Source organism: Apteryx mantelli, chromosome 1 (genome assembly GCF_036417845.1).
Source record: "Apteryx mantelli isolate bAptMan1 chromosome 1, bAptMan1.hap1, whole genome shotgun sequence".
NCBI classification, from domain to species: domain Eukaryota; kingdom Metazoa; phylum Chordata; class Aves; order Apterygiformes; family Apterygidae; genus Apteryx; species Apteryx mantelli.
Window position 1 is genome coordinate 212811789 of NC_089978.1, and position 16429 is coordinate 212828217.

Sequence of the window (16429 nt, forward strand, 5' to 3'; positions counted from 1 at the left end):
ATAATCTGAATAGTGTCCAGATGTTATGCACCTAGAAAATCCTTGCATTGTATATCTGTGCAGGAGAAAATAGGTATTATTCCACAACTTGCACATATACATATTTAACTGTAGCATGCAATGCCTACAGGATCCACAGATACTAATTTACTTTTTAAAACTGCAAAATGAGAGCCTAGAATGCTATTTCTTTATCATTAACCTCCAGCTAGCACAGAAAGTCTCAAGGTTTATTTTGACTAGTGTCTGGGTCTCTAAGTGACAAGCTAATTAGAGGGGCACGCCAGGCTGGTCCTTGGCTAGACGACAAGAAGTTCACTTTGCAGCTGTCCACAGAGAAAGCTACAACCTGACACTTGAAATTTAGCTGCACTTACCCGAAAGACTGTCATTTCTTCCAGCAAGACTTCCTCTAAGTCATGCCAAGTCTCCTTAGGAATTGAAACCACTTTAAGAACTGTTCCAATATCTTGAAAAGAAAAAAATATATATATGTTTTCAGGTGCTTAATAAGCATACCTCTATGCAGCCAGAGATCCTTGGTATCTTGTAATATGCAATTATTTCACATGTAAAGATTATGAAGCCATATATCACTCAGCACTGGTCATTCGAAATACCAACTGATATTTAAAATAATCTAGAAAAGCACTGACTTTCAGCAGGACATTTCACTGAAATCTTTTAATTATCAAAACTCAACAAAAACAACCAGAAGAGAAATATTACTTCAGCAGTTAAAGAAAGAACAGGACTCAAATATTATTTAAGTGACAATATAATGTCAGATGTTTCAGTAGCTAAACTGAAGAAGGAAAGACCTGCATTTACCCAGCCACATTTATTGTCCATTTTGAAGTATGAAGTTTCTCATTCTTGTGTTAAACTGCATGTGAAGATGTTATTGGAAGGCTCAGGATGGATACGGAAACATCCGGCAAATGTTGTTAGACAGATGAAGCCGTTACATCTCTTAGGTACATGCAATCTTCCCCGTGTCAAACAAAGTATCTAGGATGTATACGCCCCTTAAGGCACCTGTGTTTCTATGTGTTGGACACTAGTCTCCACTGAGGGGTGAGAAGCAGTACAACTTGTATCTTCTGCTTAGAAATAGGTGCGTGCCAGCATTTTAACACTTTATCCTTTCACGTTATTGGGAGTTTTGCAATTGGCTTTAACATTAACAAACCCAATGCTCAAAATTTCAGACTTTGTTTTTGGGTATATGTTTTGTGACTTAAGACCATCTCTTTTAAAGCTTCTGTGCCTATGACATAATTATTATTATTATTATTTTTCATAAACAGAATGTTTTTTGGTTTTTTTTTGGGGGGGGGGGAAGAAACTGGATCATTTCTAGGTTCCTGCACACCAGTGCAGACTCCCTGAAATGGGAACAACTCTGGGTGTGACTTTTCTTTCTAATTAGCTAAGTGTAGTGCCATGCAAATATATCATAGAAGTAACAGCCACATCGCTGAGGATGTTCCATGCTGTGCATTCACTACCATTAATAGTTTAGGAAAATATAAGGCATTTTAAAATGAATAATAGCATCAAAGTAGCACAACTAACTATAGAGGTCAACATTCTCAAAACAAGCATTAAAGTATAATTGCACAAAATCAAAACATTTTTCTGGGTATATATGAGTTGAAATTTCTGATGAGAAACATCAAACTTTTCATTTCTATATTGAAAATACAGATTGAATTGAAACAAATAGATTACACGGCAGCAAAATGCCATTTGTTATGTGGTGACCTTTATCTTAAAATCTATTGGTTTAATGCAAAAATTCTGGTATTTCCATTTTTCTTATCTGAATAAGACAAACTGGAGACCATCAAGCAGGATTTCAGAGCTCTGGGGATGGTGGTCAAGGGTCTGGGAGCCCAGGTCATCTTCTCCTCAATCCTGCCAGTGAGGGGGATGGATGAGAGGAGGAGGAGACGGACTTTCCAAGTTAATGACTGGCTGCACCGCTGGTGTTGGCAACAGGGTTTTGGTTTCTACGACCAGGGGACCCTGTTTGAAGATCGACAACTGATGGCGAGAGATGGGATCCACCTCACGAGGCGGGGCACGCGGGTCTTTGCCAACAGGCTGGCCAACCTGGTAAGGAGGGCTTTAAACTAGGAAAGATGGGGGAAGGGGAGAGTTATAGTGCCAGGGTAGTTGGCAAAAGACTGCTCAAGTTGGGACGCCTCCAGCAGGTGAATGCAGCCAGGGAAGTGCGCATGGGATGTGGCTATGGAGGACCCTCTTTTACCCCTCCTGGGAAACCTGCATGCTCGATCACCTCTCTGAAATGCCTGTACACCAATGCACGCAGCTTGGGGAACAAACAGGAAGAACTAGAGATCTGTGTGCGGTCGCAGGGCCATGATCTCGTTGCCATTACAGAGACATGGTGGGATAGCTCGCACGACTGGAGTGCTGTCATGGATGGCTACGTGCTTTTTAGGAAAGACAGGCCAGGAAAGCGAGGTGGTGGAGTTGCTCTTTCTGTGAGAGAGCAACTGGAATGTATTGAGCTGTGCCTAGGGGTGGATGAAGAGCGAGTCGTGAGCTTATGGGTAAGGATTAAAGGGCAGCCTAGCATGGGTGACACTGTTGTGGGTGTTTACTACAGGCCACCTCATCAGGAAGAGGAAGTCGATGAGGCCTTCTACAGACAGCTGGAAGTAGCCTCACGATCCCAGGCCCTGGTTCTCATGGGGGACTTCAACCACCCCGATATCTGCTGGAAAGACAACACAGCTAGGCACAAACAGTCCTGGAGGTTCCTGCAGAGCATTGGTGACAACTTCTTGACACAGGTGGTGGAGGAGCCAACGAGGAGAGGTGTGCTGCTGGACCTCGTACTAACAAACAAAGAAGGACTGGTGGAAGATGTGAAGGTCGGGGGCAGCCTTGGCTGCAGTGACCATGAGATGGTGGAGTTCAGGATCCTGCGAGGAGGCAGGGCACTAAGTAGGATCGCAACCCTGGAGTTTAGGAGATCAAACTTTGGCCTCTTCAGGGACCTACTTGGAGGAATCCCATGGGTGAGGGCCCTAGAAGGAAGGGGCGTTCAAGAGAGCTGGTTAATATTCAAACATCACTTCCTCCAGGCTCAGAAGCAGTACATCCCTATGAGTAGGAAGTCAAGCAAAGGAGGTAGGAGACCTGCATGGATGAGCAAGGAGCTCCTGGCAAAACTCAAACAGAAGAAGGAAGTATACAGAAAGTGGAAAGGGGGACAGGCCACTTGGGAGGAAGAGAGGAACATTGTCAGAGTATGCAGGGATGTGACGAGGAAGGCTAAGGCCTGTTTGGAATTAAATCTGGTGAGAGATGTCAAGGACAACAAGAAGGGCTTCTTCAAATACATCAGTAGCAAGAGGAAGACTAGGGAAAATGTGGGCCCTTTGCTGAATGGGATGGGTGCCCTGGTGACGAAGGATGCAGAGAAGGCAGAGTTACTGAATGCCTTCTTTGCTTCAGTCTTTACTGCTCAGGCCAGCCCTCAGGAACCCCAGACCCTGGAGGCAAGAGAGAAAGTCTGGAGAAAGGAAGACTTTCCCTTGGTGGAGGAGGAGTGGGTTAGAGATCATTTAAGCAAACTTGACACCCACAAATCCATGGGCCCTGATGGGATGCACCCACGAGTGCTGAGGGAGCTGGCGGACATTATTGCTAGGCCACTCTCCATCATCTTTGAAATGTCATGGAGAACAGGAGAGGTGCCTGAAGACTGGAAGAAAGCCAATGTCACCCCAGTCTTCAAAAAGGGCAAGAAGGAGGACCCAGGGAACTACAGGCCAGTCAGCCTCACCTGCATCCCTGGAAAGGTGATGGAGCAGCTCATCTTGGAGGCCATCTCCAAGCATGTGGAGGACAAGAAGGTGATCAGCAGTAGTCAGCATGGCTTCACCAAGGGGAAATCATGCTTAACCAATCTGATAGCCTTCTATGATGGAATGACTGGCTGGGTGGATGAGGGGAGAGCAGTGGATATTGTCTACCTTGACTTCAGCAAGGCTTTTGACACTGTCTCCCATAACATCCTCATAGGGAAGCTCAGGAAGTGTGGGCTAGATGAGTGGACAGTGAGGTGGATTGAGAACTGGCTGAATGGCAGAGCTCAGAGGGTTGTGATCAGTGGCACAGAGTCTAGTTGGAGGCTTGTAGCTAGTGGTGTCCCCCAGGGGTCAGTCCTGGGTCCAGTCTTGTTCAACTTCTTCATCAATGACCTGCATGAAGGGACAGAGTGCACCCTCACCAAGTTTGCTGACGATACAAAACTGGGAGGAGTGGCTGATACACCAGAGGGCTGTGCTGCCATTCAGAGAGACCTGGACAGGCTGGAGAGGTGGGCAGAGAGGAACCTCATGAACTTCAACAAAGGCAAGTGCAGGGTCCTGCACCTGGGGAGGAATAACCCCATGCACCAGTACAGGTTGGGGGCTGACCTGCTGGAAAGCAGCTCTGCGGAGAAGGACCTGGGAGTGCTGGTGGACACCAAGTTAAGCATGAGGCAGCAATGTGCCCTTGTGGCCAAGAAGGCCAATGGTATCCTGGGGTGCATCAGGAAGAGTGTTGCCAGCAGGTCGAGGGAGGTGATTCTCCCCCTCTACTCAGCCCTGGTGAGGCCACGTCTGGAGTACTGCGTCCAGTTCTGGGCTCCCCAGTACAAGAGGGATGTGGCACTACTGGAGCAAGTCCAGCGAAGGGCTACAAAGATGATTAGGGGACTGGAGCATCTCTCTTATGAGGAAAGACTGAGAGAGCTGGGCCTGTTTAGCCTGGAGAAGAGAAGGCTGAGAGGAGATCTTATCAACGTGTACAAGTATCTGAAGGGAGGGTGTCGAGAGGATGGGACCAGACTCTTTTCAGTGGTGCCGAGTGACAGGACACGAGGCAACAGGCACAAACTGAAACACAGACACTTCCATCTGAACATGAGGAAAAACTTCTTCACTGTGAGGGTGACAGAGCACTGGCACAGGTTGCCCAGAGAGGTTGTGGAGTCTCCTTCTCTGGAGATATTCAAAACGCGCCTGGATGCAATCCTGTGCAGTGTGCTCTAGGTGACCCTGCTTGAGCAGGGGGGTTGGACTAGATGATCTCCAGAGGTTCCTTCCAACCTCAGCAATTCTGCGATTCTGTGAATTTGGATTAAAATGTTCTGGAACTCTTATAATACCCTGTAGAACTTAGATTTTCATTTTTCCATCTGCTCCCCTTTAAGCAGGTGTTGGTTTCTATGTATGTATTTTTGGGAGTTTAGAAAGAAGTGTTTTTTGTTTTTTTTTCCACAAAATAACTACAGTTCTCTTTCCTTAGTCCTAAATTCATAGATTTTGTTTTAAAAAGAAAAATAGTTCTTTCTTAAAAAACAAAACAAACAAAAAACCCCCCAAACTTTCTTTTTATTTAGACAGTTTCATGAACAAATTAAGCTAGTAAAAGATACTAGATAAGTTGTTTTGACAGTGGTTTACACTATGGTTAGTGCTAGTAATTGAATATATTTGATTCAAGAAGTAGTCAGAACACTACAGAAAAAAATGCATTATAAACTTGAAAATGAATAAAGAATGACAAAAGAAAAAAAAATCCACATTTCTACAACATAATAATTCAGAACAACAGATAATGTTGCTAAAGTTTGTTATAATGGATGAATGCATTTCCTTAATTATCTTGAGCCCAATTTGATGACTGTCGTTTTGAGGAAACTGTACTGTAAGAGCCATAAGGAAAACTTTGATCTAATAAATATAATAGTTTAGCTATATATCACGACTGTATTCTGTATTGGACTATGCCTGTCACCCGTCACAGGTCACCAATGCTGCCTTCCAGAAATATAGGTGGAATTTTGATAAAACAAAGCAAGTGAAACTGTAGAATCTGAGTGGAGCATTGAGGAGACATGAGTTCCCAACGTTATACTGTTTCCAAAAAAAAGTCGTTCTTTTAAGAGGATCCTGCAGTTGCTATATATATAACTATATGTATAACTATAGTTGCTAGAGAAAGCCTCTGAGGTCAAAGATACAGTATGTTAATCACTACGGCGACTCTGATGAAGCTGCAGGTACCAAAGTGGAGCTTTATCTGAGTTCTAGATCAAGTTTTACAGAGTAGTATTTCAAACAATTTTACACAAGTGGAATCAGCCTTCTCCTTTAGGATCAATAGGTTCCAGTAAGTAAGATAAGATTACTGTTATTAATTTGCTTTACTGACAGATGTACCTTGACTGTGCCAAATGAGCCCAAACAGCAGACACCGAGGATATGCACTAAGTGGCTATTTTAAATCCTGTTCTTTCTCATATATTTTCCAGCATTCCAGTATGATTTTATTTTCACTGTGAAGTACCTAAGCACTCTGGTACAATCACAGTGGGAAAGAAACTGCTTGGCCAGAGATTTTACCCACAGGAAAGGAAAATCCGACCGCACTAGATGAGCTATTAATTATGTTGTGTTCAATTATCATCATTAAAAAAAAAAAGTGTTTCCTTAACATATTGAAATTCAGCAGCACGTGGGAATAATGTAGATTGTTGCAATGGCAATGGGAAAATAGAGAAGTGTATCTAATCTGATGGGACAGACCTGCACAGAAAAATCCAGTCATATCCCAAAGGGCTAAGTTCTGGCTTTGCCGCAAGTCCTGATCAACAGGACTTGACAAGAAACTAGACTGCGACTAGAGCCCCTAATCTTCCCAGTTTGTCCTTTGTTTGGGGAAGATGCAATTTGCACTGATTGTGTATCTCTTTCCTTGTTACTTTTGCTTTGAGCAGGGATGGTTTCTGGCGCGGTGGAGACAGGGCCTTAGTTCTGCCTCCTTTCCTTTTGCAGCAGCATGGAAGATGCTCTTTCCTCACTCTGAAAATCGCAATAAGGAAAATGAGCTCAGAAGACTATGGTGCACCTTTCATCTCCCTGTGCCCAGGCCTGGGTGTCCCAGCTCAGACTCTAGTCCCGTGAGGAGGTAACCTCCTGCTGGAAAAAGAGCCGTTTCTATTCACAAGTGTAATGTTGCGAGAAATAATCACACACTGCACTTATGAAGCTGTGCTTTTTGGTGCTGAAACCTTTTTTGGCAAGTGCAAGTAATAACATTTCAGTACTTTTCTTACAGTTCTTGGGCACAAATAGCAGCAGAGGTGGATGGAATCCAGAGCACTTACCATGAGCCTGAATTTTAAAGGTTTAGTGAATTAAATGAGTGTTCAAGTCCTCAACTCAAAAGTAAGAGCAAGATACCATTGAGGCTTCTTCAGAGGAACACCTTGCCTGAGTGATTAGATGAGAACCACTGTACATTATGATAACTATCGAAAAGTTATAGATCAGTTTTAAGCAAGTCATCTGCACTCCCTGAAGACAGACAGGAACTTCTGCGTAACTATTCATCTTACTCTAACCGAGGTCTCCAAGAAGACAGAATGAATCTCTCTCTGGAAGTACTTACCTTTCTCACTTAAGAGGCTAAGGCATCTTTCTTAGACTGGCTAGCAAACTTAGGTGACATAAATGCCACCTCTTGTGCTTAAGATGCAGGCATAGATCAGTTGCTTATGTTTAGTGGACTAGATCATACCCTGAATGCAGAAAGGCTTATTTTCTCACACTTCAGCCAAGGGGAGTATTGCCATTAATTTTTTTTGTGGGCTGAGTCAAGTCATAGAAGACTTGTTGAAAGGCACAAAACACTGTCAACGATAAGATGGCAATAAACTTGCTAGTATTGCTCAGTGGTGGAAAAAATGTTGTGTAAAATAATACGAAACTACTTAGCGATGTTTTACACAAGAACATATTGTAACACTGGCATTTAATAACTCAGTTCACAGCTTCCAAGAGCTGGAACACTTTTTGCAGAGCTACATTTCCTGCAGTAAATGTTCTGAATTGCTGCACATGCAGTATGTTTGGTACACAAAGCTTCATCAGCTCTCAGTTTACTCATAACATATTTCAGGCATCAGCATGAAAGAGACCTTGAGATTTACTGCTTTGGAAATCTGGCCCCGAGTCTAGAGCACCAAAACTGTACTTAAAGCAAGTCAGAAACTGGCCTGTTATAAGACAGACAGCTAGACAGATAATTTTTGATCCAAGGCTGAAAAAGAACAGTGGTTTCTTTTGTTTTGACTTCATGATGCCAATGTCTAATTGCTAGCAATTACGTTCAATAAAAATTTGAAATACTTTTATTCAACATAACTGAAACATCAGCCAACTAATGAAAAATCATCAAAGGTGAAAGAGCAGATCCACCAATTGATAAGCAGTATAGTTCTTCTGAAGACACTAGACCTAAGCACATGTACAGAAGCTAATTTCTGGCCACTGCCATTTCTCGTTATCACCTTTCTGGAAAGTTGCCTTCTCTGAATGCATATTTCTGCTTTTGATAAGATTTCCAAGCTGTGTGATTCTGCAAATGCTTTTGAAAGGATATCAGGTTTCTATTTGAGTACCAGTCTTTTTTAAAACACTGTGCATCTGCCAGATAACTGCATCTTAAGTAAAATGATGATTCTTCTGGCTAAAGAGCTGGGCATCTTAAAGCAATACTTGAAATACTTGAAAGGCACACAAGACATTTCCCATACCTGGAAACTTGCCTCATTCATGTTAATACCTCTTATGATGTGTTTCAAAATGAGTACCTCAAAACCTGCATTTTAATAGTAAATTATAATTAATGGGGCAAGATATTTCTAATAAAGCTCCTGAATAACAGTAGCTGAAAAGAGAACAGTTTGATCTTACTCCAGTTGGCAAAGCTCCTAAAGAATGAAGCTGTGCAGGCCATAGCTTGAACCTGTAACAGAGAATCCTTATGCAACACAAAGGCCTTCCCCCCCCCACAGTTTTGAGTCTTGCCCCAAATTTCCACCCATATACACTGGAACATAAATCAGTGTTCTGTCTTTCAGATTATGAAATTTTATCTTATCTATGCCTCTGTAATGAATATAGTGCAGATTCAAGAATTCTCACCTGTGCCAATGAACATCACATCATATTGGCCATCTTCTGCATCAACTCGATCTACTACTATCTGGGTGAACTGGTAATCCACATCTGTTTTGATCATAATTGGACGGTTGTTGATAGGGAACACCGGGTTGTACATGGCTGGATGACTTCTTGCAAATGTTATAACTTCATCAGGAAGGTCCTTAGTAGAATCAAAGCCTCCAAAGGTTTTACTGGGACACTAAGAGTAAAAAAGAGAATTTTATTACTGATCAATAGAAACATTAAAAATCCATTTCACTGCAATCACCCCAACTTCTTCAGTCTATAATAAACTATGGCAAGGGATCTAATTGTTTCATGATAGGCAACAACAATTAATTCTGCCACTAATGTCTCTGTTATATTTGTTTATTTATTTATCTAGTCTGGATTTAAATCAATACAGTTAACAGAATGTAAATGATCAGCATACATCATTTTTCTTACTATTATACAGTGAACATGGATTTTCAGTAATTTACTGATTAGTATTGATCTTTAATTGGCAGAAGAAAGAAACCTTAAATTTTCTAGAATCATTCCGTACAACACCAGCAAGTTCAGTATTTGTTTATCTATACCACATAAAATTAATTAACCATGCCATCACCCTGGTTTCAAAGTATTCTCTTCTGAAGTTGACCGTAAATCAATTATTTTCCTAGGCTGTTGAATCAAATCCTTAACTGCCAGGACAATTCCCTCTTCTGCTGACTTTTCAAACTCCTGATTGTCTCAATGTACCTGTGTCATCCCCGTAGCCCTGATAACACGGATCCTGTTACACTAAATTATGTCTGCAGATATTCTAATTTGAGCAGTTAGGAAACAGTTTGGCTAAATGTGACGTATTATTTACATCCACATGAGCTACGCACCCTAGGGTCCTTTTATCTTAAATGGAGAGGAAAGGCACAATTTATCCCATCTTAAGTAAGTCAGTGAGTGTAAAATAAGTCAAATGAATCGTGTCCTAAATATGTCTCTTTTCCCTCCATTGATTCTAAAGAAAGCCTCGTGTGACCAGCAGCTGTTGCCGCTGATACTATCGTTATGTATGGTTAGGTGAGATAGCTCTCTCTGAAATAGGTTCTAGTTGATTGTCTGTATCCTTACTGTCCCATACTGCACAATAATGGAAAACTTACAGTGTCCACTTGTGATTAAGCTGTTTTTGGTCCCTGTGCACTAACACAATAAAGAGTCCCTTTGCCACCTTCTATGGTCATGGATAGGCCAGTCAGTTTTGCCTCTATGATCTGGGAAATCTGCCATTGTTCTCCCACTATGAGCAAAAAAGTTGAGGCTGAGAAGGGAAGAAGAGGTAGGACCATGGCTTTGACATCCACGAAAACACTCCTTCCCTTTCACTTACCTCAGCTCCCTATGGGAAGACTCTAGGACTGTGGGTAATTACCACTACTTGCCCTTGTCTTTTTTACATAATTTCTAAATATTTTATGAACAATTAGATATTACTTCAAAGTAAGTATTATTAATAGTAGAACGCATGAGGAAGATGAGCCACAAAGACATTAAATCACTAGTCCAAAGATATAGAGCAGAGAACTTAGTGTCCCTAACTGCTAATCTTTTCTTAGATATCTATTTCAGACATATACAACTGTGAAACCCAGTTGACAGTGATTATGTTCACAGAATTTGAACCTAAAATACAAACAACTGGTGTTAAAATGCTCTAGATAATTTGCCTTTTATTTACACATATAGAATATCCAGCAAATAAATTAAAAACCCAGAGGACAACATGTTACTAAGCAAGAACCCAGACCTTGCAGGAATGCTCAGCAGAAGAAATCGATTGTCTTTGCTATCACCTTGATCCAGATTATTAATAATTCATCAGAAATGAAATTAAAAAATCAATGTCGTCAAAAAGAGTAGTTGGTATATGCAGCACAGGGACACTTCAAGCACACAGATATATAAGGTGTAAATTGTCCCTTTTTGTCATATTTGTAAGTAAGTAAATTCCAGCATTCTGCTCCATTACATGGCATGGAAAGAAGGAAGGGAAGGAGGGAGGAAGGAACTTTTGATTAATGTATGAGGAGCAGAATAAACAAAAACAAGAAAACAAGTTAGTCACTTACTTTATTGGGTCAATAATTTTCAGTCTTTTTATTATTATATATTCTTGCTCTTTCATACTGAAATATTATCCAGATATAATCAGATAGGCTTTCATAATCATTGGCCAAGCCATAGTTTGTCTTAAGATTTGTGTTTAAAATTTGACACTTCAATTTCAAAGTTTGCTTTACATCTGGATTAATATTCTAACTACAGTTCAATACTAATTACTCAGATTAATTAGATAATGATTAATTAGATAATTTATGTAAAGTGCTTTAAGTAGAAAAATCACTACACAAGTACTAAGTATTGTTAATTGCAGCTGGGCAAACACTGAAAAACAGTAAATGAATATTCATTTCAGTTTTAAAGTAAATGCATTTCAGCTGTGTTTCAAATGCTTGGATATTTACTTTCTGGCTCATTTTCTAAGAAAAGATTTTACTGGCAGCAATGTTGACCAAAATGTATTTTATGCAGAAAAAAATCACATAAAACTAGCATTAGTTTCTATGTATTTAAATGAGAAACCTGATTCTAAAGACCAGACTACCGTTTGGATGCCGTACTTTTATGAGAATAAAGAATGGCAGTAATTTTGTGTCTTTAAATCTAAAGCTTATTACCTGGACTAGACTGTGGCTCACATTCATCCCACCCCTCTTTAGGAACCTGGCTGAGATACTGAAATGAAAAATCTATTTGCCATAACTCCCTCTCTTTTCACTAGAGTGAAATGGGCACCATCAATAGGCGATTTAGCCTCATAAACTGCTTGCAGAGGAGTCTCAGCCCACATAAAATCTGAGTTGTCCTGAGGAGACAAGTCCTGTCATGTCACAAAGCCAGGGCACAAAATGAAGACATTATCTTTGTCGCTAATGACAAGACTGCTTTTGATATCAGTTGGTGCAGCTCAAGCTAATGGGCCAAGCACCAGAACTCAAGTTTATACACCTGACTGATCTCACTGATATCAAGAAAACAAACTATTCTGGTGCCTTAAGTTAGGCATGAATATGAATAATCTCATATAGTTGGAGAAATGAGCCCTATCTTGGATTCAAGTGGAGTCAAAAGAACTCTTGCATTTAACATCCATTGGCCCTCAGTATGCTATGTAGTGTTTTTGATCAGTTAAGAAAAATTGGCTAGGATATACCTTAACTGACCTATTAAGGAATTCAACATAATAAATCCAAAGCTACAGCCATTCACTTTGATATCAGTAGGAACAAAAAGTGCTTTGCTCATAGCTGAAGATAGACTCTTGGTACCATAAACTAGAAAAAATTGGGGTTCTGAATTCACCAAAAGTCAGGTATGAATTTATAAGAAGATATGAAATATATATAAGAAATCCTCCCACCTCTTCCAAATAAAGTTTAAAGGTTAAAAAACAAAATTTCTATAGAATTTAAAGGAAAAATCCTGGTAATTTCTTTGTAAAAGGTAAAGGAAGATGAAGTGAAGCTGATGTAGAACTATTTACAAAGATTTCTGACTTTTCAAAAGAACCATTAATTTTCCTTTCCTTTACTCATACTGGGCAAGTCACCAGATGCTCAAGAAGTTTATTGGCATCTCACCTATGAAATTCCTCAGATAATTCAGCACTGTAAAAGTACAGTCTGGAACCGAATCACTGTAAGAAGCTCAAGTTTTATTTCTCCCTTCCCTTTCCCTGTTTTGGGAAAAGGAAGCCACAACACTGACATCTAAAGGAACTTCAAAAATCTTTCTCCTGTATTCTCAACAGATCTTCAAAGACATCAAAAACAAATCAAATGTTATCACTTTAGAAACAAAAAGCTCAGTTTCAGCCAGAAACATCCCTCATTTTAAAACTCAGTTTTATCTTATTAATACAAGAGAATGATTTCAGCAACTACAAGAACAAAAATGCACTAAGTGGTAGACATCAGGGTTAGAGTCACTGGCAGTGAGCTGGGAAAAACTGCTGGCCTCAACTACTCCTTTATCACTTTACTTGTGAATTTTAGTATAGGTATTTTTTAGTGAGATTCTAAGTGTAAAAATCCATCCTGAGAAGGTAGCCAGAAATAGTGTATCTGTCACTTAAACTATATTTCACTATTTTGGCAAAAGATCTGGTGGCTTAGGCCATTGGCCTAGAAGCTGGATTCAGGTCCCTGTTTTCCAGCTTGTTATACAAGCAACACAGAAAATATCTACTCATTCATATTTTCCAAAGGGACATAAACAATACTTTTTTTTTTTTTTTAATCTGACATTTCAACATTAACTACAGTGATTAGGGAAAAAAAGGTTCAGCACCACATGAGGAAAGAAATCCCTCTTGATGCTGCAGAGCTTGTGTTTTAACTCTGAAAAAAGTTAGGAATCCCATTAGCAATCATATGCAGGGAGAGAGGAGTGCTGTGCAATCCAGCTGTCAGGCAGCCATTGTTTTCTTTTATGTAGGAAGTAATTTTCATGAGGCTAAGCATATATATTGTCTAACTGTTGGAAATTAGTTGAAAGAACAGTTGAAAAAAAGTTGAAAAAATTAGTCTGAAAGAACGATTTTTAAAATACCAAACAAAAATAAGAATCTGGTGATTTAAAAAGCATCTAAGGTATTCCTGGTTTGTTTTCAGCCTTAATTTAAGGATACTTTTTAAAGAATGTTATGGGCAGATATATATATACACACACATATATTATATATGTGTGTACATACATATATACATACATACAAACATACATACATACATATATATATGGATTAAATCTTCAGCAATGATATTCCAGGGTTTAAATGGGCCAAGTCTATTTATACCTGTCGAGGAGCTATCCCAGTATATATAATTAATATAGATTTTTTTTTTCATAACTGTCCTGTCTTCTTAGACTAGTGGCAATGTTAGAGACAGTGAAATACTTCTAGAACCTCATGACATCAGTAGTTGGGGAGTTGCAGATACATGTGTCTTATAGCACTGATGTTTTAGTCATTCATAAATCAGAAACAAAGACAAAAGTCAAAATACAGATAAAAAAAAAAAAAAAGTGCTAGTAGAAGTCATTACAGTCATTCCATCATCCATGGCAGAAATATCTGTCTTTTGTATTGAATTCAATGGTGAGAACAATTGCATATTTATTAACAACCAGGCAGATGCTCTGTTTTGTATTCATTAAGAATGGTTCATTCAATAACTGTTACAAATACAAATTCCAAAGACAGAATAATGCAGAGTGGTTTATTAAACTTTTGACCTTCAGCAAAGCTCTTCAGCCACTGCTCAAACTTCTCCTGAAGTTAATATGAATGACCACATGAAAGTCCAAATGAAGCTACTAGCTACTTCTAAAGCTTCATGATTTAGAAGAAATTAGTAAAGTCTGGACCTGGGGAAATTGTTGATTTTCCCTTACACCACTCCCTCTGCACCACTATCTCTTTCTGTTTCTTTCTTGGATCTCAGCTCAAGGACCATGTAATGTGTGAGAATATTTTCCATGGTTTTCTCTTTTTAGATTACTAGGTTTCCTAGGGTACTCACAGTTCCCGGCCGTGGATACGGCACTCGCCCTTGGTATGGGACCCACTGGTAGTTGGGGCCGTCTCTGTGAGCGTAGGGACCAAGGAATACCCTCCTCACGTCCGTCATGCTGTACATACACACTGCCGACCCCTTGAAGATATTACTAAAAACCAGGGGAGAAGAAATCAAGTCAAGTTCTTTAAATTATCTGTCCATTTAATCAAGTAGGAGAGCTGTGGGAATAGCAGCTTGTTGCTTTCTAATTTATTACATGTGCTGATTACCAAAACTCTGACATGCTCTCAGAGCAATCCCAACTCACCTCCTGTGAAAGTTCAGCAGAACTGATACGATCTCCCAGATATTTTGCTAAGCATATGGCTGCTATTCCACTCTTTAAAACATATTGTCCCCATAAGGCCAAAGCCCCAACTTGAGTAAATGTCAACAGGCTTGTCTCTAGGGCACTATTCGATTTTTTGCTTTATTTCACTTTTTTTTTTTCTTTTTTGGTATTGTCTTTCGTCATTTGGGCAGCACACACGCAAACTGCAGTGTTGTTTCTTGCCCTGAGATTTCTTACTGAAGACAGTAAGTACTTGTAAATCTCCCTCCTCTATGCACGGTTATCTTTAGAAACATTCTTTCTATTTAAAAGCTAAAATCTTTGTCCTTCATAGATAAAAGTAGCAATGCTCTCTACCACCAGTACTGCAGACCTTCCTCAGGCCAAGTATAATTTTGTTCTTAGGGAAAGCACAGTGCAACCAAAGCATTCAAGCCACAGTTAGGCACGGTGAAGCAATACAACTTTGAAAGATTTTTAATTTTTCCAGATTTCCACAGTATTTTTACTAATACCTTGCTGAGTAGCCAATTTCCCACATGAGAGTTTTTCACTTTTACCCCTCCCCCAAATAAGCAATATTGAAGACCTGTGTGATTTTCCCAGATCTACGTGGGAAGGGCTGCAATTTCTGATCTCCACTATTACAGGCCAATTCAAAGGCAGGAACAGCCGGAGGAACTGATAGTCCTGGTGATTACTTGGTTCAGAGTGATGATGTACGTTGCTCACAAGACAAGAAACCTAATTCATTGCTGCTTACTGCCACTGACTTTTCAGTTCAAAGGTTAAGAAAATTTTGTTTCTTAAAAACATTTTTAACAAAGAGACCTCTTTCAAACAAGCAGCCACCCAAGTTTCCATGCAAGTAAAATGATACATTCTGTACCTGGAAGTTGTAAACACTCCATAGACTATTGGATTTTTAGGGTCTTTTGAGTTCATTAGAAACACATCCTCTGTAACAATAACAAGAAAGGGGGAAAAAATGTTAATTTCTGTATTGGCAATCCCAGAAAATGTTTCTGTATTCAAAGCTAACACTTACGTAGTTCATCAAAGTGTGTGTCAATGCCATTGGGTCCTGGCACAGAACAAATCAGGCGTGCTTTCAGGAAAGTTGTCCATTTGTTAACAAGGCTCCTGTGTCCACCAAAGTCATTCTAATAACGAAAGTATTCTGCATTAACATCTCATAACAGTCTTTGCTTGAAATCTCAACTGAATACAGACAAAATACCTTAAATAATCTCAAGATGCTGGTTGTAGGAAACATAGAAAAGAATTCAAACTTTACATAAGAAAAACATTGTTTTCAAAGACATAATTCTGAATTACTTTTCTTTTACATGGTATTACTATACAGTTCATAGTATCACTGTACAGTTGACATCATTTCTAAAAAAAGAAGAAAGAACTCCTTATATATTCTA

General features: G+C 39.7%; 1 protein-coding gene across 2 annotated transcripts in view; it reads right to left on the bottom strand.

Moving 5' to 3' along the window:
- The window catches only part of SEMA3A (semaphorin 3A), a 176099-nt gene that overhangs the window by 24565 nt on the left and 135105 nt on the right, over positions 1–16429 (bottom strand). For both annotated transcript variants that reach the window (XM_067316877.1, XM_067316878.1), the window contains exons 8-12: positions 16045–16159; positions 15886–15955; positions 14669–14813; positions 9021–9240; positions 378–469 (exon numbers count right to left, since the gene is read on the bottom strand). In XM_067316877.1, the coding sequence (XP_067172978.1) occupies positions 378–469; positions 9021–9240; positions 14669–14813; positions 15886–15955; positions 16045–16159 (642 nt within the window). The remainder of the gene's footprint in view (positions 1–377; positions 470–9020; positions 9241–14668; positions 14814–15885; positions 15956–16044; positions 16160–16429) is intronic.